This window comes from Phycodurus eques, chromosome 4 (assembly GCF_024500275.1).
Source record: "Phycodurus eques isolate BA_2022a chromosome 4, UOR_Pequ_1.1, whole genome shotgun sequence".
Taxonomy (NCBI): Eukaryota; Metazoa; Chordata; class Actinopteri; order Syngnathiformes; family Syngnathidae; genus Phycodurus; species Phycodurus eques.
Genome location: NC_084528.1, coordinates 7953029 through 7977891, shown reverse-complemented (window position 1 = coordinate 7977891; position 24863 = coordinate 7953029). Strand labels below are relative to the sequence as shown.

Sequence of the window (24863 nt, the reverse complement as noted above, 5' to 3'; positions counted from 1 at the left end):
TATTGAGACACTTTGCTCAGTATTTAGTCGAAGCACTCTTGAGCTAATACAGCCATGAGTCTTTTTGGGAATGATGCAATGTTGCCTTGTAGTTTGATTGCTTAAACATTAGATAGTGCTTGTTTTTGGCTTTGGGTTTCAGCTGTGAAAACTGCATTTGCTGTTACGCAAACATGAAGACCAGAGAGCTGTCTATGGAAGAAAAGCAAACCAATTTACAGCTGAGAGGAGAGGGAAAATCAACTATTCAACTATTGCACAAACATTGGACATAGCCAATACAACAATTTGGAAAGTCCTGAAAAGGAAAGAAACTACTGGTGTACTGAGCAGCAGACATTGAACAGGTCGGCCAGGGGTATCAACAGCAGTTGATGAGAGAAACATTGTGAGAGCTGTGAAGAAACACCCAAAGACACCAGTCAATGACATCACGCCCAACCTCCATTTTCTCTGGGGCTTTTAAATTGCCTGGTATTATTTCCACTCATGGTGTTTTCCATTATATCGGCATGTAACTTGACCCTACAGCATTTTGTCCAATCTGCCAGGCTGTTCTTGTACGTGGTTTAGAAGTGTTTCCCAAAGTTTATTGAGCCAAGGCTCATATTTCACATTGCCAAAAAATCTCACCGCACACCACCAAACAAAAATGCCGCTAAAAAGGATTACCGTACAACAGGCTAATTATGTATCTTTTGCCATCTCGTGGAAGAGCATTTATTCTTGTGCCTCTCACTCTATATATAAATTGCTGGCATAGCTCGTTGAACAAAGATAAATTACTTGTCGTGAATAAATAATTTTCAAACAGATTAAGTAAAATTGGATCATTTCCCACAGCACATTTGATCTCTCACGGCACACTAATGTGCAACGGCACACTGGTCTGATCAATGGTTTCTATTCATGGAACACTGGTCCAAATGGTGTTAACCTAGGATGACGGCTTTTTTTGTCTGCCATTGTTACACATTAGGCATGTATGACTGAGAGGCAACGTCGGCCCAATGCGTCAAGCATTGTGCCCCATCGTAAAAGTAATTGCCCTCCTCCTTCAAAGGATAATGTTTATACAAGAATGTAAACTTTTTACTGACTCAGAAATTGCACTAAAGTACTTCTAGTTTGGTTGGTTGTATAATCATTCCTTTCAGCTGTTATACTCAAACAGTTCCCTGTTTACCCATTTGTTTCCTTTTGTGATAGTGTAATTTTTATTTTTGCAATTCTTGTTGTTCGTGTGAACCCTGTCGTTTCTAAATTTAAATAAATGTGGTATTAAATCAGACATACTTATTTTGTAGTTGAATGTATTGTTTGGCCAAACTCCTTGCATTTTTGCTTTAATGAGACCAAAAGTATCATTGTAAGACAGTTCTTAAGCTACCTGTACAATAGCAAGGCAGCTGGACATCCTTACTCTTCCTCTTTGTTGAGAATTTCGCGTGTGGAATTTGGCAGACAGTGTACAGTTCTTCAAAAATTAAGTGTGCTTGCTTCAATCTGTCTATTTACAATCCCAGTTGACTTTTACAGTAAAACTAATGCAAAATAAAGATAATTACCCATTCTATATTTCAGCATACACATCGCTTCGGCTTGCAAATGACCATTTGCTTAATGCTAACTAGACTTTACACCGATTTGATCGGGCTGATCGGTATCGGCCGATATTTAGCATTTTATGCTGATCGGCTTTAATGTCATTTTTCGCCGGGATCGGATCCGCAAACGACATTTACTCCGCGTCGCCGCATGCACAGTATATTTGAACCAAAAGCTAGTTTATTTTTAGCCTCGTCACGTGTCTTTTGACGTAGTACTGTAAATATCTGACGGCCAATGATGTTTTTAAAAAAAAAAAAAAAACATGTCTGTGGTGTGGAACAGACAACACGTCAGAGACAGGCAACACGTAATGCCCGGATCAGACTACAAGACAAATTTGCTCTTTCACGATTGCACTGTCAGACTACTGCAATAAAATCTTGTATTCCGATACCAGCGCATCCCGTTTTTTTACGATCATTGGGCTTTATCTTGTCAACTAAAATACGACCGGATACACTCGTTACCGTGGCGACGACAACAAGAGTGGAGCGAGCTGACTGTATTGGGGAAAAACGTGTGTTGGTGGTCACCGGTGCTCAGGACAGGAGAGAACGTTCGTTTAAGGCTTGCTTGAGGTATGTTCACGTACTTTTAATACGATGCAATAAAATGTTATGTAGCCTAGCAAGCTAGCGGTAGCACGAACGGTTGGACGTAAACATGCCGCCCGTCTGTCGAATCATGCTCTAACGTTTGTTAGAGAAAATGTCGATAAATTAATTACTGTATTTACTTCAAACCATCTAATAGAAGACCATTCATTTGTTCTGTCTGTCACTATGCCTCACTGGCATAAATAGAGGAACAAAGATACATTATTCATTGTAAATATAATTTTTTGAGCAATTAAGTACACACGTATATACCGTAAATGAACAGGTCATTTAAATAGACACATTCCTCCATCTTGTGATCGGTAATCGTTTTTTTAAACTCGCTGATCGGTGATCGACCCCAAAAATCCTGATCGTGGAAAGCCTAATGCTAACGCATAATGCGAAACACTATGGACGGACTAACAAATAGCATCAATGTAGCAGTAAAAACCTTGTAATAACGAATATATTCAAACACAAATGATGGAGTAGCATATACAGAAAGATGATATCGCAATTCACACTCGCAGACATATTCTTTATACTCTGCAAAAAAAAAAAGTTATATTACTGCAACTTTACCGCAATGTTCTTTGTGTCTTTTCATCAAATCTACATGCATTATCTGCGTGTGTGCACCACACTGCTCTATTGGAGGCCAAGGCATGCACAACAGAAGTAGCACATACCTTGCAGGCAAGTGGTGTGGGATACTCCAATTGTAGAAGAAGTGTTATATTTAAGTAAAACGTATGCAATGTTCAAGAAAAGTCCTGGCACCCGCCTGGGTGCCCCGCTCTGGCTACTGGTGAGGGCGGTGGGGCCCCCCTGTCGCTCCTCGGGCCTGCTTCCTCCTCTTCTCTCCGTTCCTTGCGTCCTGCTGCGATCACCTCTTCCTCTTCCCGTGGGGGAGCCGGGCGGTGCCCTGCGGGCTGTGGGGCCTACTGTGGGGTTCTTTTCCCTTGCTAATCACTCACTTAGCATGCACTCACACACTGTATATATTTTTCTCACTAAACACATCTGGGCACATGCACATATCAAAGGGTTCCTGGGGGACTGGTATGGGATCGGGAGGGTGTGGGTGTCAGATCGGGTTTCAGCACGTTTGTGCTGTGCCAATGACTGCCAGTCGGGGACCTGGCTGTCATAGTAACAGGGGAGGAGGTGGGTCTCACTGACTTGCATGGCGGTGCTCCTGAGACTGGGCCCCCCGGGCTGGATGACTGCTTGGTGTTGGGGCTGACCTCTCATGGCCCGCGGCTGATCCTTGCCCCCCCCCCCCCCCCCCCCTTTATCGTTCCCATGTCAGGTGCACCTATCTGCCCTCCTTTCCAACAATCATGGGACACTTTCCCGCCCTCGGGCTGGGCGGGGACTGGCTGCATTGCGGGACCTGCGTGTTGGCGGGGCCTCTTGCTCTCCTGGGGGTGGGGTGGCGTGGCGTGGCGTGTAAAGCGGTGGGTGGGGTGGGGAGGTTGCCTGGGGGGGTGGCATTGCGTCCATGCGGTCCCCACTGGGTGGCCATTGACCTGGGCGGACCGCCCTGGGTCCCTCGGTGTGGGATGTGTCCCGTTCGCCGGGCTGCTCTCGCGTGGACCCCTGGGCCTAATCCCGCCCCTCGATTGATTGGCTGGGGTCCTCAGCCGCCGCGGTGCGGGCACAGCAATTACAGGACACTTCTCTCAGTCTTTGTGCATGTAAAACGGTACCAATTCACTTGCATATATCCGCAGACACACTCCCCTAGGACTCTTTCACTGGGTGTAGGGTCACGCACTTACTGCGACAAATAACTCATGAATATGCAAATCACTTGTGTATCCCCTCACTTATACTCTCGTCCTGTAGACTTTTATAATTCACATAATTAATGCGACCACACTTCAGTTGTATAGTCGGATTCACAACCCTTGTCCTGCATGCTTCTTCTCCTGTCCTTTTCCTGTTCTATCTTGTCCTGTCCTTCCCTCACAGGGTGTAGCACTACAGCCCCATGCAACACTCATATTTAATGTTTCATTGTTGTACATAATGTAATGATTTACTTCTCTCATCCTGTTTACAATTAGTGCTTTGTCTTTTGTTTTTGTTTCTCTCTCCCTTCTAGAAACTTTGTTCTGTTTGACTGATCAAGTCTGATTCTCAATAAAGCTCAATTATAATACCACAGCGGAAGCTTTAAAACTCCACTGTGACACATTAAAACTGTTACGGCATGAAAGGGATAAAGATTTTCCATTCTGCTTGACCTAACAGCCGAACAAAAAAAAAAAAAAAAAGAAAAGTCCGTTTTGAATAGTATTTGATTAAAATAAAACACATATTCATCAAACTTGCAAGACATAATGGCTTGATCAAGTATCGGTACTCGGTATGAGCGAGTACGCAAATGTAAGTACTCGGTCTGAAAAAAGTGGTATCAGTGCATCCCTAGTTCACAGTATTTACAAATACAGTGCGTCCCTGCTAATCCTAATACGTTTTCACGGCACTGTATGTTGTCCGAAAACATTTTGGTCTCTCCGAATGAGTTCTCCTGTCCCATACAAAGGGGTTTTTCAATGGTAATTAAGATTGATGTCACTTTTCAAGAGTATGACATTCACATCATTTGCTTCAGGCCAAGTGTATCCATGTGTACTCCGGCTCACTTTCCATTGCTTAAAATAGCCAGAAATAGGCTTCGGGTGCTGTACTTAAAAATTACAGTTTTAAAATATAAGCTAATAGAAAGTGTTGCTTAAAATCTGTGAGTATTAGAGTATTAAAATAAAATGTAGGTAAAAGAGAGGATAAGCAGTTGAAGCATGTACTCGTGGTAGCGACACTTTATGCAAATTACTCTATCTTTCAGTGTAGCTGGCATTTTCAACGAGCATTGTCACCTGTACTCCTGCAAGAGTGGGTCTTGATGTGGTTCCAAACAGTGCATATGTGCGGTAACACAACAATATTAGTGATAGTTTTGGCAGCTAACTGGATGGGGCAAAGTGTTATGCTCTCACCATGTTCCAAAATCAATTATATTGATGTCATGTAACTACTGTACGCGGGATGTAAGCAAACTGTTGAATTAAGGGTTATGTGCATTTCTATCTGCTAATTTGTCCAGATAATTATTATTTATATTTCAAACCACATGCTTTGTTGTGATACATTTACACTTTACATTTACACTTTTAATGTTTGCTGCCTGAACCCAAACGGGGGACAGTCCATGTTTACAAATTTATCAACAGTTTCGTGCAGAAAAAAACAAAACAAAGCTATTTCACTATCCCTGATATAGTTAGTCTTATTTATAGTTTTAGCACTAAATACAATATTCTTAAAGCAAAGAGAAAAAAAACTTGGAAAATAGAGTTCCAGTTTTACTTGTATATTTTGGTTATTGTTTGGATCTACCACAGTCTGTTGGAAAGAATCTGTCAAGTTGTGTTCCAGTCAAAGGCTGAGGGCAAAGAAAGTGATGAAGAGGAGGGTGTGTTCAACTCATTGTCCCCATTCATTGCACATTAATTAAACTTAATTTCATATAATAAAACAAATAGCAATTAATTAGCTTTTTAAGTCTGTGTTCAGACATAGTACCACAGTCATAACAGAGGTGGGACAGCACCTTTGTGTAAGGAAATGCCATAATGCAGGAACAGGGCTGTGAAGTTTAGATCTAAGCAATTGTCCCTTGATGACATGCAGTGCTGAACATACAGTGGATACGGAAAGTATTCAAATCCCCTTAAATTTTTCACTATTGCAGCCATTTGCTAAAATCATTTGAGTTCATTATGTTCGTCATTAATGTACACACAGCACCCCATATCGACAGAAAAAAAAAGAATTGTTGAAATTTTTGCAGATTTATGAAAAAACGAAAAACTGAAATATCACACACAATATCACCATAAGTATTCAGACCCTTTCCTGTGACACTCATATTTAACTCGGGTGCTGTCCATTTCTTCTGATCATCCTTGAGATGGTTCTACACCTAAGGGTTATATTATTAATTTCAAAATTTGCATTATGCCAGATTGGGGAGAGCATACTGGGAGCTAATTGAGATCCTGTAGATTCTAAACTTTTCCACCAAGCCGTTAAGGTGGATGTAATTATTGGGTTCTTGAAGCATTTATGGCATTTATGACTTGAGATGTTATTGCAGTCTATTTGTTCCAATTCTAGCCCGGAATGATACTCCTCATTGTGGTGCAACCATTTGATGAGGTATTGTAATTGGTTAGCTAAATAATAGTGTTTTAAGTTGGGAGCATTTAGGCCTCCCTCCTGTTTACTTCTCTGAAGAGTGGATAGACTAATTATATTTTTCTTATTTTTTGAATACAAATTTAGTACAGCAGAATCTAATGTTTGAAACCATTTAAATGTGGTCTTAAATGGAATCATTGAGAATAAATAATTAATTTGAGGTAAGGTTTTCATTTTTATTGTTGCTATTCTTCCCAGTAATGATATAGTTATTCCAGCATCTTAAATCAGATGAGAGTTTTAACAGAAGTGGTGTGTAATTTAGATTGGTTAACTCTGTAAGTTTTGTTGAAATTTTAATACCTAAATACTTAATGTTTCCTATAGGAATGGGGTAAACTGGGATTTGATCTGCAGGAGTCCATGAGGTTGCTATTATTGGGAGTATTGTTGATTTTGTCCCTTTGATAGAGTAATCTGATATTTGTGAAAATGTTTTAATGAGATTGAAAACTGACTGAAGAGAAGACTTGGGTTCCTGTAAATAAAGATGAATATCATCAGCATACAGATTGATTTTGTGTTCTGTCACAAGTGAACAGATACCTTTTAATATTAGCATTCTGACGTATAGCGGCAGCAAGAGGTTCGATGAATATTGCAAATAGCATTGGTGAGAGTGGACATCCTTGTCTGGTTCCTCTTTGTAGATTAAAACTTTGTGATGTTATCCTATTTGTGGTGACTGTCGTTTTTGGCAAGTTGTATAATGTTGCTATCCAATGTATAAATGAGTGTCCAAAGCTTAATTTGCAAAGTACTGGAAACAGGAAAGCCTGATGATTGTTTGAATCTTGAATCTTGAATGAATGACTTGAATGACTTTTCTTTATTGCGCTGAATTTGGTTCGCAAGAAATTTTCCTGATTTATTATTGTACTCAAAGTTAGTGTATCTTAACTATTGTTGTGGAAAATCTGTTCTTTTTGATAAGATAACATCTAATTGATGTTTTGCCTTTTGAAGTTGGTTTCTAAGCGTATCTCCATCCATCCATTTTCTACCGCTTATGCGAGGTCGGGTCGCGGGGGCAGTAGCTTTAACAGGGACGCCCAGACTTCCCTATCCCCAGCCACTTCATCCAGCTCTTCCGGGGGGTTATCCCGAGGCATTCACAGGCCAGCCGAGAGACGTAGTCTTGCCAGTGTGTCCAGGGTCGTCCCCGGGGACTCCTCCCGGTGGGACGTGCCCGGAACACCTCACCAGGGAAGCGTCCGGGAGGCATCCGAGTCAGATGCCCCAGCCACCTCATCTGGCTCCTCTCAATGTGGAGGAGCAGCGGTTCTACTCTGAGCTCCTCCCGGATGACTGAGCTTCTCACCCTATCGCTAAGGGAGAGCCCGGACACCCTGCGGCGGAAACCCATTTCGGCCGGTTGTATCCGGGATCTTGTTCTTTTGGTCACGACCCACAGCTCATGACCATAGGTGAGGGTAGGAACGTAGATCGACCGCTAAATCGAGAGCTTCTCCTTTCGGCTTAGCTCCTTCTTTACCACAACGGATCGATACTGTTATAATAGGCTGAGATAGCCTGAGTGGAATTAGTGGAATGCGGCATTTTTCTTCTGACTCAATAAGTTTATATATAATCTTTATTCTCTTTGGCTGTGATCGAATGCCATTGACATTCCATGACGGAAATGTTAAGTGTGACATATGATTGGTGAGTGTATAGTAATTTTAAATAGATTGGGTACTATGTATTCTTTGTTGTTGTTTTTGACAGTTTTCGGTAGATTTGTTTTGGTATTATGTTGACAAATGTTATTTAAAGAGGGTGATAGAGATGCTATATTTAAGTACAGCAAAGCCAGGGTACATAGAAGGGTAACGAACAAACACTGAACATAGAAAACGAACATTAGTGACAAGGGGATGATATGGTGTGTTGTGGTTGTTTGTAGTGTGCAAGAAGAGTTTTGAGCGAATTGTGTGTTTAGTGTGTGTGGAAACAAGCAGAGCAGGAAAGCAGACAGATACGAGTGAGAATTCATGCTGGTGGCATTTGTGATTCCATTTTTTTTGTTTGTCAAAGCAAAAGTGGAAAGAATGAAACAAAATACAATACGCTTTTGACAATTAATAACGACAACATATCAAAAGAAGTACTTATCTAGAAGAGCCAGGGCGTGACGTTGGCGTCACGAAACAGTTGTCCGTCGACATATAGCTGCTCGACAACTAGCCACACTCGTTTGCTTTCTCACGGTAATTCTTCATCATCGAGTACAAGATTTTACGCCTCTCGTTGATTTCCTTAGGGAACTGGTCGTTCATTCCAAACGAAATCCCTTTGAGCTTACGACCTTTTGATTTCGCAAGCACATTTTGCTGAAAGTGTTCAAACTTTGCATTGATGGGACGGGGTCAGTTTCTTGGACGAAGGCCTCCCAATCGGTGAACATGGCGAAAGGTAATTTTGTCGACTATATCTTGAGTGTCGACATCATGAACCTTTTAATCTGCACCTGGGGGTCTTCCTAAGGATTTTCTGGAATGCCCGTTAAAATTAGATTGTTGCGCATGCTTCGTGATTGAATGTCCAGCATGGTTTCTTTCATGATTTTGTATTCCAGTCTAAGAGTTTGTAGTTCCGATGATGTTGACATTATGTTTGATCGAAGCGCAATATTATTTAATCTTAGTTCTTGCACTTGTTGTGTGATTTTCAAGCTCTTTCTGAGTTTGGCGAGCTCTTGACGAATCAAGTCAAGTGTAATTGAAAATGTCTTGTTGATTGAGAGGAGGACACAAGTCAGTGTCTGTGTCGAATCAAGTAAATCCTCAGTTGAAGTGGAAGAATCCGCTTTTTTTCTCTTCAGCGGCAGCTCAACGCGCGGGCTGGTACCCTCCATGACAGACGAGCCGGCGTTGACATAGCTGCGTGAATCTCAAGTGGCTCTCTGCGAGTTACCGCGGATAGCGAAGCTGGCGAAGGAAAAGAGAAAAGAACGACGCGACCATCTGCCGCTGAAAAAGGAAAGAGAATTTTGTCTTGTAATAGCTGCTTTTCCAAGTGTATGCAAGGGGCGCTGCCATGTTTTTCGTCTTCTGAACTCACGCAATCTCTCGCATTGTCACACCATGCTCTCCCTCTCCATCTCCCTCCCTTCTCCATAATCCTGAAACGGATGACCCTTCCCAGAGCTGTCCGTCCGGCCAAACAGAGCAATCAGGAGAGAAGAGCCTTGGTGACAGAGGTAAAGAAGAACCCAAAGATCACTGTGGCTGCGCTGCAGAGATGCAATCGGGAGATGGGAGAAAGTTCTAGAAAGTCAACCATCACTGTAGCCCTCCACCAGTCATGGCTTTATGGCAGAGTGGCCAGACAGAAGCCTCTCCTAAGTGCAAGACATGATAAGCCCGCGTGGAGTTTGCTAAAAAACAAGTACAAGGATATCCTGGACGAAAACCTTCTCCAGGGTACTCAGGACCTCGGACTAGGCTGAAGGTTCACCTTCCAACAAGACAATGACCCTAAGCACACAGCTAAAATAACGGAGTGGCTTCAGAACAACTCAGTGACTGTTCTTGAATGGCCAAGCCAGACCCTTGACCAACGTTCACCATCCAACCTGACAGAACTGGAGAGGATCTGCAAAGAGGAATGGCAGAGAATCTCCAAATCCAAGTGTGAAAAACTTGTTGCATCATTCCCAAAAAGACTCATGGCTGTATTAGCTCAAAAGGATGCTTCTACTAAATACTGAGCAAAGGGTCTGAATACTTTTGGCTGTGTGATATTTCAGTTTTCAGTTCTTTTTTAATAAATCTGCAAAAAATGTCAACAATTCCGTTTTTTTTTCTGTCAATATGGGGTGCTGTGTGTACATTGAGGGAAAAAATTAACAAATGATTTTAGCAAATGGCTGCAATGTAAAAAAGAGTGAAACATTTAAGGGGTAATCCTTTTTTACAAAAAGTAGAAGTATATTATGATTTTCTTTTTAATTCAGATGTCAAGTTATTGTTTTTTAAAAATATCTTTAGTATAAAACCAATCCAATAGTTGATTAATGTTACGCTTGATTGATTTCAGACTTCAAATAATTCACAGCAGGTAATAATACTGTTCAGTGTGCTGAATTTTCTGGCTGATCAGTTTTCTGGCTGATAAGTAAATATTTGATAATATTTGAAATAGTATAGCCAGAGGCTGAGATATACTGTGTTTGTTTGCAGAATAGCATTTGGCTACAGTGTGAGGCAGTTAAACATCATGTTACTTCCCTAATATGTTCCATGTGGGAGTATGGGTGTCCACTGTAGGAGCTCATGCTTTTCCTGCTCGCAAAACAACTTGAATCAGATACATTTGAAGAGCTTGCTAGAAAGAGTGGGCAAACATTGGCAAATGAAGATGTGCCATGCTAATAGAGGACAGAGAACAGCTTGTAAAGATATCCTACCAAAAGGAAGAGCATTCATAGAGAAGTTCCAATTAAAATGAAAATAACCCATTAAAACCTCTTCATCTAAGCCTATAATCACTGAAAGAGCACGCTTCATTTTGTAATGTCGGTTTGTTATTTCGTTACATGCGTAATTTTATGCTCTATTTTTCTGGTATTTGTACTGATTTGTTTCTTTTCAATTTTCTTTTTTTAGGAAGAGTGTTTCCTTAATTTGGAGGCTCCCATTAGTAGAGTGTGTGGTTATGACACCCCCTTCCCTCATATTTTTGAACCATTCTACATCCCAGATAAGTGGAAGTGTTTTGAAGGAATCAAGAAGATGATCAACTACTAAACTGGAATATGGTAAGCAAAACCTCATAGATATCTTTGAACACGATTTATGATGTGGAAGAATCCAATTTTGATGAATTTATTCTTTATTAAGGTTAGTCAATGTGCAGCTTGTAATTTGTGTCGTTAATGAGAGGTGAAAAGGATCTTTAAAACTCATCTTATTGCCATCACACAACATATCTCGACAGCTCTGTAATTATGTATTTTCCTCTTAGATCATCTCATCATCGTAGGACATCACTAATAGCCCTTTGCAAACTGAAATTAGAATTTTGAGTTTTCACAGACCCCACCAGAGAGTTTAAAAGCAGTCATACAAGTATGTTTTTTAAACCACCATCTCAAATTTGAGCTAACATGCACATGGTCAGCACCCTAACAGTAGATATAAGCTTGAGTAATGCTACGAAAATTAAAAAATTCGCTTTTAAAAAAAGAATAATAATCCTGACGTGCAAGTAAAGTTAGAGGTTTTGGTGATTTACAGTCCTGCTCACCATGAAGTTTAACTAGTAAATGTGGAAGAAAGTGAAACAAGTCTATAAAGAACTTGTTTGATACAAAAGAGCAAATGATAAACATTTTATGGACAGATGAAACAAAAATAGAGCTTTTTGGCGATCCAGACAAACAGTATGTTTTCAGACAGCGAAATGAAGCCTTGAAGGAAAAGAACACCTTGCCAACAGTCAAGCATGGTGGAGGATCCATAATGCTGTGGGGCTGCCTGCGGCATCTGGTACTGGATGTCTTGACTATATCACAAGTATCATGAAATCAGAAAAAGATTTTAGAGCAAAATGTCTTACCCAGTGTAGGAAAACTTGGTTTGAAGCGAAGCTCATGGGTCCTCCAGCAAGACAAAGATCCAAAGCACACAGGAATGGCTGAAAGGAGAGAAAAAAGGTTAAAAATTATAAAATTGTTTTAAAATGATCAGCATTGAGTCCTGATCTCAATCCAGTTGAAAATCTTTGGGAGGGAGGGCAGCTGAAAACTTCCATTGGGGAAAAGAACCCTGCAAAGCTTGAACAAACTGCAAAGGAAGAGTGGGAGAAAATACCACCAGAGAAGTGCAAAAAAGCTTATAGTTGGATACAAGAAACGTTTGGAGGCTGTCATCGCTGCCAAAGGGTTTGCAACCAAATTACTCATATTGTGGCAATATTGCTGCAAAGGCTGCTTTCTGTTTTTTCTTTGAAATTACAATATATATATTTACAGTCACCTCCAAAAGTATTGGAACAGAAATTTCAATTCCTTTGCTTTTGTTGTATAACTGAAGACATTTGGGTTTCAGCTCAAAAGATCGATATGAGACAGAAGTTCTGAATTCCAGCTTTTATTTCATGGTATTTACATCTAGCTGTGTTAAACAACTGAGGACAGAGCACCTTTTTGTTTGAAGCCACCCACTTTTCAAGTGAGCAAAAGTATTGGAACAGAAATTATTAAATTAACTTAGTGTTGTTTGAAGTTAATATTTGGTGGCATAACCCTTACTTGCAAAAACTGCATCAAGCCTGCGACCCATTGACTTCACCAGATTGTCTTCATTTGAAATGCTTTTCCAGGCCTTTACTGCAGCCTCTTTCAGTTCTTGTTTGTTTCTGGGGGGTTCTCCCTTCAGTCTCCACTTCAGGAGGTAAAATGCATGCTCAGTTGGGTTAAGGTCTGGTGATTGACTTGCCCAGTCTGAGATCTTCCACTTTTTCCCCCTGTTGTGGTCCTTTGTTGTGTTGGCAGTGTGTTTTGGCTATTTGTCTTGTTGCATGATGAAGTTTTCCCGATTAGTTTGGATTTTTCAGTAAATTGCCAGAGAAAATGGTTTTGTAGAAGAATTAATTCTGCTGCTACCATAATAAGTTAAATCATCAATACAGACCAGTGAGCCAGTTCCAGAAGCAGCAAGCCCAAGCCATGAAATTACCTCCACCGTGCTTCACAGATGAGCTTCTGTTTTTTGGATCATAAGCAGATCCTTTCGTTCTCCATACTTTGGCATTTCCATCACATTGGTAGAGGTTAATCTTGGTCTCATAAATCCATAAAACCTTGTTCCAAACATTTGTGGCACTTCTCTGTACTACTTTGCAAAATCCAATCTAGCCTTCCAATTCTTTTTGCTGATGAGTGGTTTGCATCTTGTGGGATGGCCTCTATATTTCTTCCCTCAAAGTCTTTTTCGAACAGTGGATTGTGATACCTTCACCCCTGCCATGTAGGTTGGCAGTGATGTCACTTACTGTTGTCTTTGGGTGTTTCTTCACAGCTCTCACAATGTTTCTGTCATCAACTGCTGTTGATACCCTTGGCCGACCTGTTCGATGTCTGCTGCTCAGTACACCAGTAGTTTATTTATTTTTCAGGACATTCCAATTGTATTTGCCCAGTGTTTGTGCAATAGCTCTGATCGATTTTACCTCTTCTCTCAGCTTCAAAATGGTTTGCTTTTCTCCCTGAGACAGCTCTCGGGTCTTCATGTTTGCTTAACAGCAAATGCATTTTTCACAGGTGAAACCCAAGGCTGAAAGCAAGCACTAGCTAATGTTTAAGCAATCAATCTAAAAGGCAACACCTGAGCAACTACAAACAACCATCAGTCACATGTTCCAATTATTTTGCTCACTTGAAAAGTGGGTGGCTTCAAGCAAAAGGTGCTGTGTCCTGAGTTGTTTACCAAATTTAGATGTAAATACCATGAAATAAAAGCTGGAATTCTAAACTTTTATCTCATATTCATCTTTTGATCTGAAACCCAAATGTCTTCAGTATACAACAAAAACAAAGGAATTGACCTTGCCCTTCCAATGCTTTTGGAGGGGACTCTATATAAGTAGAAAAAAAGGTCTTTGTTAAATAAGTTTGGACCTCCAATTAAAAGATCATGATGATATTTTTGGTACATTTTCATTATTTCTGAAGATATTATGCAGCTTATGTAAAAAATGAAGGGGTGGCAATAATGGTGAGCAGGACTTTATGTAAGGTGGACCAAGATGAATACAACCCCAATTCCAATGAAGTTGGGACGTTGTGTTAAACCTAAATAAAAACAGAATACAATGATTTGTAAATCATGTTCAACCTATATTTAATTGACTACACTATAAAGACAATATATTCAATGTTCAAACTGATAAACTTTGTTTTTAGCAAGTAATAAAAAAAAAAGCTGGGACAGGTGGGGAAAAAAAGACTGAGAAAGTTGAGGAATGCTCATCAAACACCTCTTTGGAACATCCCACAGGTGAACAGGCTAATTGGGAACAGGTGGGTGCCATGATTGGGTATAAAAGGAGCTTCCCTGAATTGCTCAGTCATTCACAAGCAAAGATGGGGTGAGGTTCACCTCTTTGTGAACAAGTGCGTGAGAAAAAGGTTGAACAGTTTAAGGACAATGTTCTTCAACATACAATTGCAAGGAATTTAGGGATTTCATCATCTACGGTCCATAATATCATCAAAAGGTTCAGAGAATCTGGAGAAATCACTGCATTATTATTAATCAGTTTATTTGAAAGGGGACAATGCAATTTCATAAAACACATGAAATACACATGGTTAAAAAAGCCAGAATTAGCCAGAAGGCTAGTTTTCATCTGTAGTCCCCTCCATGTAAGCGGCAAGGCCGAAAACCAACATTGAATGCCAGTGACCTTCGATCCCTCAGGCGGCACTGCATTAAAACGCGACATCAATGTGTAAAGGATATCACCACATGGGCTCAGGAACACTTTAGAAAACCAATGTCAGTAAATACAGTTCGGTGCTACATCCGTAAGTGCAACTTTAAACTCTACTATGCAAAGCAAAAGCCATTTATCAACAACACCCAGAAACGTCGCCGGCTTCTCTGGGCCCGAGCTCATCAAAGATGGACTGATGCAAATTAGAAAAGTGTTCTGTGGTCCGACGAGTCCACATTTCAAACTGTTTTTGGAAATTGTGGACGTCGTGTCCTCCGGGCCAAAGAGGAAAAGAACCATCCGGACTGTTACACGCACATTAGGCTGGTCTCAATTTTGCAAGAAGACATCTTGATGATCCCCAAGACATCTGGGAAAATACTCTGGTCTGATGAGACAAAGGTTTTTGGAAGGTGTGTGTTCCATTACATCTGGCGTAAAAGTAACACCGCTTTTCAGAAAAAGAACATCATACCAACAGTACAATATGTCATACCTCATCAGGCTCCTCTCAATGTGGAGGAGCAGCAGCTCTCCTCTGAACCCCTCCCGGATGACTCTATGGGAGGGCCCGGACACCCTGTGGAGGAAACTCATTTCGGCTGCTTGTATCGGGGATCTTGTTCTTTCGGTCACGACCCACAGCTTGTGACCATAGGTGAGGGTAGGAACGTAGATCGACCGGTAAATTCAAAGTTTCAACTTTCGGCTTAGCTCCTTCACCTCAACAGACTGATACAAAGTCCGGATCACTGCAGACGCTGCACCAATCCACCTGTCGCTCTCCCGTTCCATTCTTCCCTCACTCGTGAACAAGACCCCAAGATACTTGAACTCCTCCACTTGGTGCAGTATATGACCCCCGACCTGGAGAGGGCAAGCCACCCTTTTCTGACTGAGGACTATGGTCTCAGGTTTGGAGGTGCTGATTTTCCAACCCAACCGCTTCACCCTCAGCTGCGAACCGCTCCAGTGAGAGTTGGAGATCACGGCTTGATGAAGCCAACAGAACCACATCATCTGCAAAACCCAGAAATGCAATACTGAGGCCACCAAATCGGACCCCCTCTACGCCTCGGCTGCGCCTAGAAATTCTGTCCATAAAATTAATGAACAGAATTCCGTAACAAAGGACAGCCTTGGCGGAGTCCAACCCTCACCGGAAAGTCCGACTTACTGCCAGTAATGCGGACCAAACTCTGACACTGGCCGTGCAGGGACCGAACAGCCTGTATCAGGGGGTTCGGTACCCCATACTCCCGAAGCACCCCCCACAGGACTCCCCAAAGTCCAGAAAACACATGTAGACTTGTTGGGCGAACTCCCATGCACCCTCGAGGACCACACACTGCTCCATCTGAATCTGAGATTCACTCTCACTGTCATTGCCCACGTGAGCAATGAAGTCCCCCAGCACAAGGATGGAGTCCCCAGCGGGAATGCTGGGGACTGGCCAGGCCCCGTGGGTGCAGGGCTGGCCACCAGGCGCTCGCCTTCGAGCCCTACCTCCAGGTCTGGCTCCAGAGGGAGGCCCCAGTGACCCACGTCTGGGCAAGGGAAACCAACATATTATTCATCATAAGAGTCTTTTGGTCTTAAGGTGCTTTGTCTGAACCCTCACATATGACCTGTTTGCCATGGATGACACTACCAAGGGCGTGAAGCCCCAGACAACTTAGCTCCTAGGGTCATTGGGACACACAAACGCCTTCACCACGATAAGGTGACTGGTCCAGGAGGGGTACCAAAAAAAATAAAAAATCCTGAAGGAGAATGTCCGGCCATCTGTTCGTGACCTCAAGCTGTTCTGCAGCATGGCAATGATAGAAAACACACCAGCAAGTCCACCTCTGAATGGCTGAAGAAATGTTTTTCTTCATGAAGACTTTGGAGTGGCCTCGTCAAAGTCCTGACCTGAATCCTATTGAGATGGTGTGACATGACTTTAAAAAGGCGGTTTATGTTCCAATGTGGCTGAACAACAACAATTCTGCCAAAATTCTTCCACAGCTTTGTCAAAGATTCATTGCAAGTTATCGCAAACGCTTGATAGCTGCTAAGGGTGGCCCAACCAGTTACTAGGTTTAGGCGGCAATACATTTTTCACACAGGACCATGTACGTTTGGATTTTCTTTCTCCCTTAATAATAAAAACATTCATTTAAAAACTGCATTTTCTGTTTACTTGTGTTGTCTTTGACCAATCTTTATATTTGTTTGATAATGGGAAATATTTCAGCGTGAGAAACATGCAAAAAAATAAGAAATCAAGAAGGGGCAAACCATTTTTTCACACCACTGTATGAACTGTAATTTCTCGTGTATAATCCGCATTTTCCCCCCCCCAAAAAATGTCAAAAGTCAATAGTGCGCATTATACATAGGTAAACGGGCCAATGGGAAAAAACAAACGTTCACATTTTATAAATGAATGGCCCCATCTAGTGGTTATGAAAAAGCTGTACACTTTCATTTTAATATGCCACCGCCACCTAGTGGTTATCAAAAGGTGTCGCCTACACTTTCATTCCAATATGACTGGGGTAAGTATGACTGCACATATGTACAGTTATACTCATTAAGTTTACATACGCTGGCAGAATTTGTAAAATATATTGTTGTTGTTGTTTTTTTAAATATGACTGTAAAACAACCATCATTAATTTCTTTATGGTTATGTTTTGTTTAACGATAATGCTTTTCTGAAATGCTTAACTGTTTGAACCCCATTAAAATACAATTAAATGTGTTTCGCCAGGTCCTTCATGTTTTCTTTAAAGAATTGTACCCATCTTACAATTTCTGCCTGTATAATCAAACACAACTGTCTGTTTTCTAATTTACTAAATAAAAGTAGGGCTGTGAATTTCAAAATAAGAGCAAGTAAATTAAAAATGATTACGTCTTCAAATAAAGTTGCTTAACTTCAGAACAATTCTTTGAAAAAAAACACCTAACAAAATACAGATAATACTTCCTGTTTCGATCATATGGGTAGATGCAAAATCCTGCATTGTAAAAATGCAGTATACATAGGTAGAAGGGTTTTCCAGAATTTTGAGGTTAACTTTGGGGGTGCGCATACTACATGGGTGCGCATTATACATGAGAAATTGCGGTAGTTGTTTTAAATACACAATATGGAATTCTCTTGACAGTAACCTTCAACTGAGAGTGGCAGTAAACAGCTTGAAGCCTCTTTTTTGAAGAATATTTACTAATGTTAACTGCCAAATTGCTGCTTGTGAAGTGAGTTGACACTCGTATCTCAAGGCACAACAGTATTTGGATCCTCACCTAAACTTAGAGAATGCTTGCATGGGTGCCACCGCTCTACAATTTATCATAAACATTGGTTTTGTTTGTTTCATATGAAGGGCTTCCCTTTAAAGGTCCCGTATTTTGGCTATTTATACCTCCATAGAGTGACTCTCTAACATGGACTTAGTATAAAAATTGCAATTTAATTTAAAAAAATAAAATAAATAAAAACGTGTTTTTGTCATACGAGTGTCTAGAAAAGGCCCCTCTGACAGCTACTTCTGTTTGACCCAGTTTTGTAGCCGCTTTGTCCGTATTTGGCGAAGACCCCCTTTCCTCTGATTGGTTGCCTCCGTGTAGAAGACCCACTTGTTAGAACACATTTTTGTTATGTTAACAGTGCTGGCTCGGGAGCGGAGAGGTTGGTAGAGACTTAGATACAAAATTTTAATGACCTGATTCAGGTCTCTCGTCAGAAAAACGTCAGGAATTCAGGAATGCGTGGACGATTTTAATTCATATTTCACGTTTACTGCGGCACCATAGAGACATTACATCCCAAATACTAGAAAAAGTTCGTTTGGCAAAATATGTCCCCTACAAAGAAATGTTGAACTGTAATGTATTGAGGACCCGAAAGTGGCTGTTTTTTTTTTTTTTGTGTATTGGCATTTGTATTGATTAAAACTGTGCCTTTAAATGGCACAATTTAAAACAAAACATAAAAATGTATTTTTAATTTTACTGTTTTTCCTCCATTAAATAAAGGTGTTCAATATTGCTGGGATGGGCTGCATCCCTTAAATAAAGTGAGTTGCAGCATTTAGGCGATGCTGAACTTAATCTTTACTGTTCTTGTTTTCACATTAGCAGCTTTGAGCTTCACATAAATGTTGATGGAGCACTGTTATGTTTGTTGGCTGAACTTGAGTGCGAGGCATTACTTTCACCATGTGTTTAAAATATGTTCCTGTGAACAGAGAGTAGACGGCTAGTTCTGTCACAAATCTGTGCACAGGTTAAAAACAGCTCTCACTTAGTGCATGCCCATGTGATTTTGATGTGTGTGGCGTGTCCAACGTAGCATTGTCAATGTAAAACCAGATTTGTTATTCCTCTTCAGCATACTGCCAGCAACATCACTCATCCAGATTATTAATGCCATAAGGCTTTTCCCCCCAGTTCATCGTCATTCAAGTCCAGTGCTAATGCTGAGCAGACTTGGGTGACTCGAGGCTACACTGTTGCCTGATTGCTTCCAGGAGGGCTCAATAATCCTGTGAACTGGGGTGCTTTGAATCAGCCACACATTGGTTATCCCTTTTTAATTTTATTTTTGAGTTATAGTTACTGAAGAGTTGGCCTGAGGGCCACAGAACCATTAATCACGTTCTCAATCAAATCCGACCGACGTACTTATTCTCACTGTTCACCATCTCCAGCATGACTTTTCCGCCTCATCTGCCATCATCGCCAAGTGATTCACTTCAAATTTCTCAACCTCTCTTGTTCCAGAGCCAGCTCCTGAAAGCCCTAAACAACGTGCTCCCCATTTTCCTCCTCATGTATCCAATCGATGGAGAGCAGCCAGGAAAAGACACTTTGTTGACCATCCAGTATGAAAGCCGTGTCCAGATGACTCCATGTCCCCGTGTGCCCTCGCAACTAATACTTTTACATGACTTCTGATCTTAGGGAACCTCATTCTATGATGTCCACGGTGGCAACTATGATGATGACATGATCCATAGTGCATTATTATATTTAGTTGCATTTGAATTTGAGTTCAGCAATAAAATGGCATTCTATCATTTAATTACTCATACTTTCCACTTCTCACAACCCCAGTTCCTTCACACATTTTTTTTAGGGAAATAGAGAAAAGAAAATGTGGTATAATCGCCATTGTTTTTATTTGCTGTGTGCACATTTTTGCCCTGGCAGACTTTAACGTGACGGAGTTCACAACGGTGTCAGGAAATTTTAGAACACAATTTAGTTTACCACATCCTGATGATGGGATAATTGTAGAACATCCACAATGCGTTTAACAAATAGATGTTTATTTATTGCATTGGATTGTGTTTTTTTTTTTTCTTAATTGAGTCACTTAAAAATACAACTGGTTGTAGAAGTGTGTTCATGTTATAGTGCATGATTCCAAATGTCACACTTTTACATCTCCGGTGCTTTATACCCACTCTATAATGTATTGACTAGTGTAGTGTGAGTTCTTCCACAATCCAAGCAACAGGACAATGATTTACCAGATTCTCTTGTCATTAAAGGTGAGTCATGGGCCATATATTTGGAACCTCCTGAGGAATCTTTAATTATCCATACAAAACCTGTTAGTCGCAATCCTGACAGCAACTCTGACTTGAAGCAAAATAATTCCTGGTCTATGTATTCAGCAAAAGTTTAAAAAAAACAACTTTTGTCATATATGTTAAAACTGTATGACATGACAGTACAATATTATTAATCTTGATCTTTTGAAAAATCATCCCGCTGTGGCCTCCTTTTATGCCTCTAATTTAAAATAGGCTTAACATGATCAGGATTTTTGGGACCGATCAGCGAGTTTAAAAAAACGATAACCGATCACCAATCCTATCACAAGGAGGAGGAATGTGTCTATTTAAATGACCGGTTCATTTACTGTATATACTTGTGTACCCAATTGCTCAAAAAAATTCTATTTACAATAAATAATGTATCTTTGTTCTTCTATTTATGTCAGTGAGCCATAGTGACAGACAGAACAAACAAATTGTCTTCTATTAGATGGCAAGAAGTAAATACAGTCATTAAGGTATTCACTTTTTGTGACATTTGTTTGTTGGTGTGCCGTAAGATTTTTCATTTGTGAAATATGTTCCTTGGCTCTATAAGGTTGATAATCACTGCTCTTATCAGATCGTGTATTCTAATCAGTCAGGTCAAACCAACATTACAACATGACAGAAATAATGGGTGTGAACTTAATGTAATGAAATTACTTTATTTTTAATTAAATTACTTCACCCACACCGAAACTTTAGAGCATTATTAGAGCATTATTATTTACCTCTAACTGTTCGTGCTAGCAGTAGCTTGCTAGGCTGCATAACGTTTTGTTGCCTGCTTGTGAGCCGTATCGTATTAAAAGTATGTGAACATACCTCAAGCAAGCCTTAAATGAACGTCCACCAACACACATTTTTCCCCATTTTGTTTTTATAATACAATTGGCGTGAGCCACTCTTGTTGTCGTCGCCACGGTAACGAGTGTATCCGGTCACATTTGAGTTGACGAGATAAAGCCCACTGATCGTAAAAAACGGGATGCGGTGGAATACAAGATTTTATTGCAGTAGTCTGACATAGTGCAATCGTGAATGAGCAAATTTGTTTTGTAATTTGATCCGGCCATTACGTGTTGTCTGTCTCAGACGTGTTGTCTGTTCCACACCGCCATGTTTTTTTTTTTTTTTTTTTTTTAAATAACTTCATTGGCCATCAGATATTTACAGTACTACGTCAAAAGACACGCGACAAGGCTAAAAAGAAACTAGCTTTTGGATTAAAATATACTGTGCACGATAGCGACGCGGAATAAATGTCTTTTGCAGAGACGATCAATGACCGGCAAATTATGACATTAAAGCCGATCAGCATAAAATACTAATTATCGGCCGATACTGATAAGGCCGATAAAATCAGTGTAAAGTCTAATTTAAATGTTATTAATATTTTACAATTGATCATGGCGTGACAAGAATAGCTAAACAGAGACTGTAAAGGTGGGAGGTGTGATCGATAAGTGTGTCAATCATTTGCACATGCAGCCTCGCGGGACACATCGCACCCTCTCGCAGATGCACCATTCCTCCTTGCAGATCCTCTCCAGTTCTGTCAGGTTGGGTGGTGAGCATTGGTGGACAGCCATTTTCAGGTTTCTCCAGAGATGCTCAATTGGTTTTAAGTCAGGGCTCTGGCTTGGCCATTCAAGAACAGTCACGGAGTTGTTCTGAAGCCACTCCTTTGTTATTTTAGCTGTGTGCTTAGGGTCATTGTCTTGTTGGAAGTTGAACCTTCGGCCCAGTCTGAGGTCCTGAGCACTCAGGAGAAGGTTTTCGTCCAAGATATCCCTGTACTTGGCTGCATTCATCTTTCATTCGATTGCAACCAGTTGTCCTGTCCCTGCAGCTGAAAAACACCCCCACAGCATGATGCTGCCACCACCATGCTTCACTGTTGGGTGATGAGCGGTGCCTGGTTTTCTCCACACCTACCGCTTAGAATTAAGACCAAAAGGTTCTATCTTGGTCTCATCAGAGCAGAGAATCTTATTTCTCACCATCTTGGAGTCCTTCAGGTGTTGTTGTTGTTTTTTTTTTAGCAAACTAGCTTTGTTTGCTAAAAAGCAAAATAGCTTTTTAGCAAACTTAGCTTTCATGTGTCTTGCACTGAGGAGAGCCTTCCGACGGGTCACTCTGCCATAAAGCCCCGACTGGTGCAGGGCTACAGTGATGGTTGACTTTCTAGAACTTTCTCCCGACTGAATGAACTCAAATGATTTTAGCAAATGGCTGCAATATAACAGTGAAATATTTAAGGGGGTCTGAATACTTTCCATACCCACTGTATAACGGTGGCGTCCAATATGCGTACACCTGCCGTCAGCGTCACCAAATCTCTTATATTTGTAATTGATTGTACATGTAAAAAATACGACCTCAAAGCGGTAATATTTTGTGTTTGTTAATACTCCATCATGAATAAGTCATGCTTGCAATGTGGCTGACTTGGCGTGCTGCCGTGCACGCACATTGGTGAGCTGGGGGGGAACATTCAAGTTTCGCTAGCAGTTTGAAAACTGTCAAATCTACCTACAGGTTCCCCGCCATAAACAATTACTCTGCTATATGTCACAAGGCAGCACTTGTGTTAATAACATAATCAGACAGTCTCATAGATGAGTGGCTTCATGCTGACATCTGCCCAACTCCAGGATTGCGTTAGAGGACGCAGAAATAACAAGAATGCTGGTGCTCTAACAGAGTGGCCATTGTGTTCTTGGTTACTAAGCTGGCTTAACGCCCTTCATGCTTGGTTTAGACCGGCAGTTGGCTGTACATAGTCCTGGTATTTTCGAACTTCTTTCATTTACGGATGATAGAGGCCACTGGTCATTGGGAACATCAACAGCAGCAGATTTATTGGCGTACGCTTCCCCAGATCTATAAGTTTACATAAAATTCCTTTGACTTCATGGTTTGTGGTTTGATGTGCACAGCCAACTGTGGAACCTTATAGAAACAGGTGTGTGCCTTTCCAAATCCTGTCCGGAATTTACCACAGGTGGACCCCAATTAAGTTGTTGAAGCATCTCAAGGATGATCCGTAGATCTGAGCAGTGAACCTGAGCTTAATTTTGAGCTTCATGAAGAGGGCTGGTTTTTTTTGTTTTTTTTTGTTTTTTTAAACATAAATTGTCATTGTGTATGGGAAAAAAATATTTTATTCATTTTTGAATAAGACTGGAAGATAAATTGTGAAAAAGGTGAAGAACAATGAGTACTTCCTAGATGCACTGCAGGTTCCTGTACTCCGTCAATTCCAGACTGATTACATTCAAGAAAATTTGTTCACTTTTTTACTCTATACTATTTTGATGGTCTGCACATTTTTGTTGCTTTTATATGGCTGCCGGTGTTCCTTTGTAAATGTTTTGTCCCACTGGGTTTTCAGTATTGCTGCCTTATGGTTACATTTATGTAGCCTGTGGGAATGGAATCAGCAGCTTCCTAATGAAGCATTTAAGCAGGGTCCCAAGGAGAGGATGGCCTCGTGCCTTGGAGTTTTAACTTTTTATTTGCTCCTGAAGTGGTGAACTCGACACATCAGTAAAATTGAGGAGTAAGGCGAGAGTGACTTCAAAGTTTGACTAATGTATTAAAAAGTGATGTTTTCCCTCTTGCATCAGGTGGTGGGTGGGACTTTGAAATTTCTTTAAAGGATGTAAAGTTTAAAAGGAACACAGGAATCTGATAAAAGGATGAGACTACACTTTAGTGTTGTTGAAAAATGTATTCTGTGATGGCGTGACTTAATGGTTAAGTCCCTTTTAAAACAATATTCAAAAGTGATGTGTTGAAGTGTGCTGTTAGACAACAGTAATATACTTTCCCTGGAGTTATTCAGGGGAGCTGCACCAATTGTTGCTGTCTCTCGAACTGTCTGTCTATCATAACAATCCTGGTTCAAGTCATCAATCAGCAGAATGTGGGCAAAAGGGGAGAAAAAAAAAAAAAAAGACAGCAGCCAACGAAAGTGACATCCAATTTGAAATTGAAGAAGGCTTATTTAAAAAAACGTTTCTTGTTCATTAGCACAGTTATTATTTATTCATAATGTTTTATTTTATTTATTCATTTGTTATCATGAAAAGCAAAATGGAAAACTATATACTACTGTATAGTATGTGATGGTGTGAAATCTGTCAGCAACTGAAAATTGTGAAATCTTTCTTGTATCCCTGAAAACGTACAAATTTAGAATATTGGACATACAGTACCTTGGTAAATGGGTATGAATACATTTGGGCATACAACTTTTTGTTCAAAATATTGATGGTCGTAAATTCATACTTTTGGGGGTGGCATAGCAATGAACTGTTAGTTTCAAAGCAAC

General features: G+C 40.6%; 1 protein-coding gene across 4 annotated transcripts in view; it reads left to right on the top strand.

Annotated features, from left to right (window-relative positions):
- bckdhb (branched chain keto acid dehydrogenase E1 subunit beta) overlaps positions 1-20179 on the top strand; it is a 72463-nt gene extending 52284 nt beyond the window's left edge. The window contains exons 9-10 of one of the 4 annotated variants that reach the window (XM_061673838.1): positions 11093-11244; positions 19701-20179. In XM_061673838.1, coding sequence (XP_061529822.1) covers positions 11093-11233 — 141 coding nt within the window. In that variant the 3' untranslated portion in view covers positions 11234-11244; positions 19701-20179. Of the gene's footprint in view, positions 1-142; positions 1672-9306; positions 10466-11092; positions 11245-19700 lie in introns of those variants that run through there. The other 3 variants (XM_061673836.1, XM_061673837.1, XM_061673839.1) reach the window with 3 other exon arrangements.
- Positions 20180-24863: the final 4684 nt, after the last annotated feature.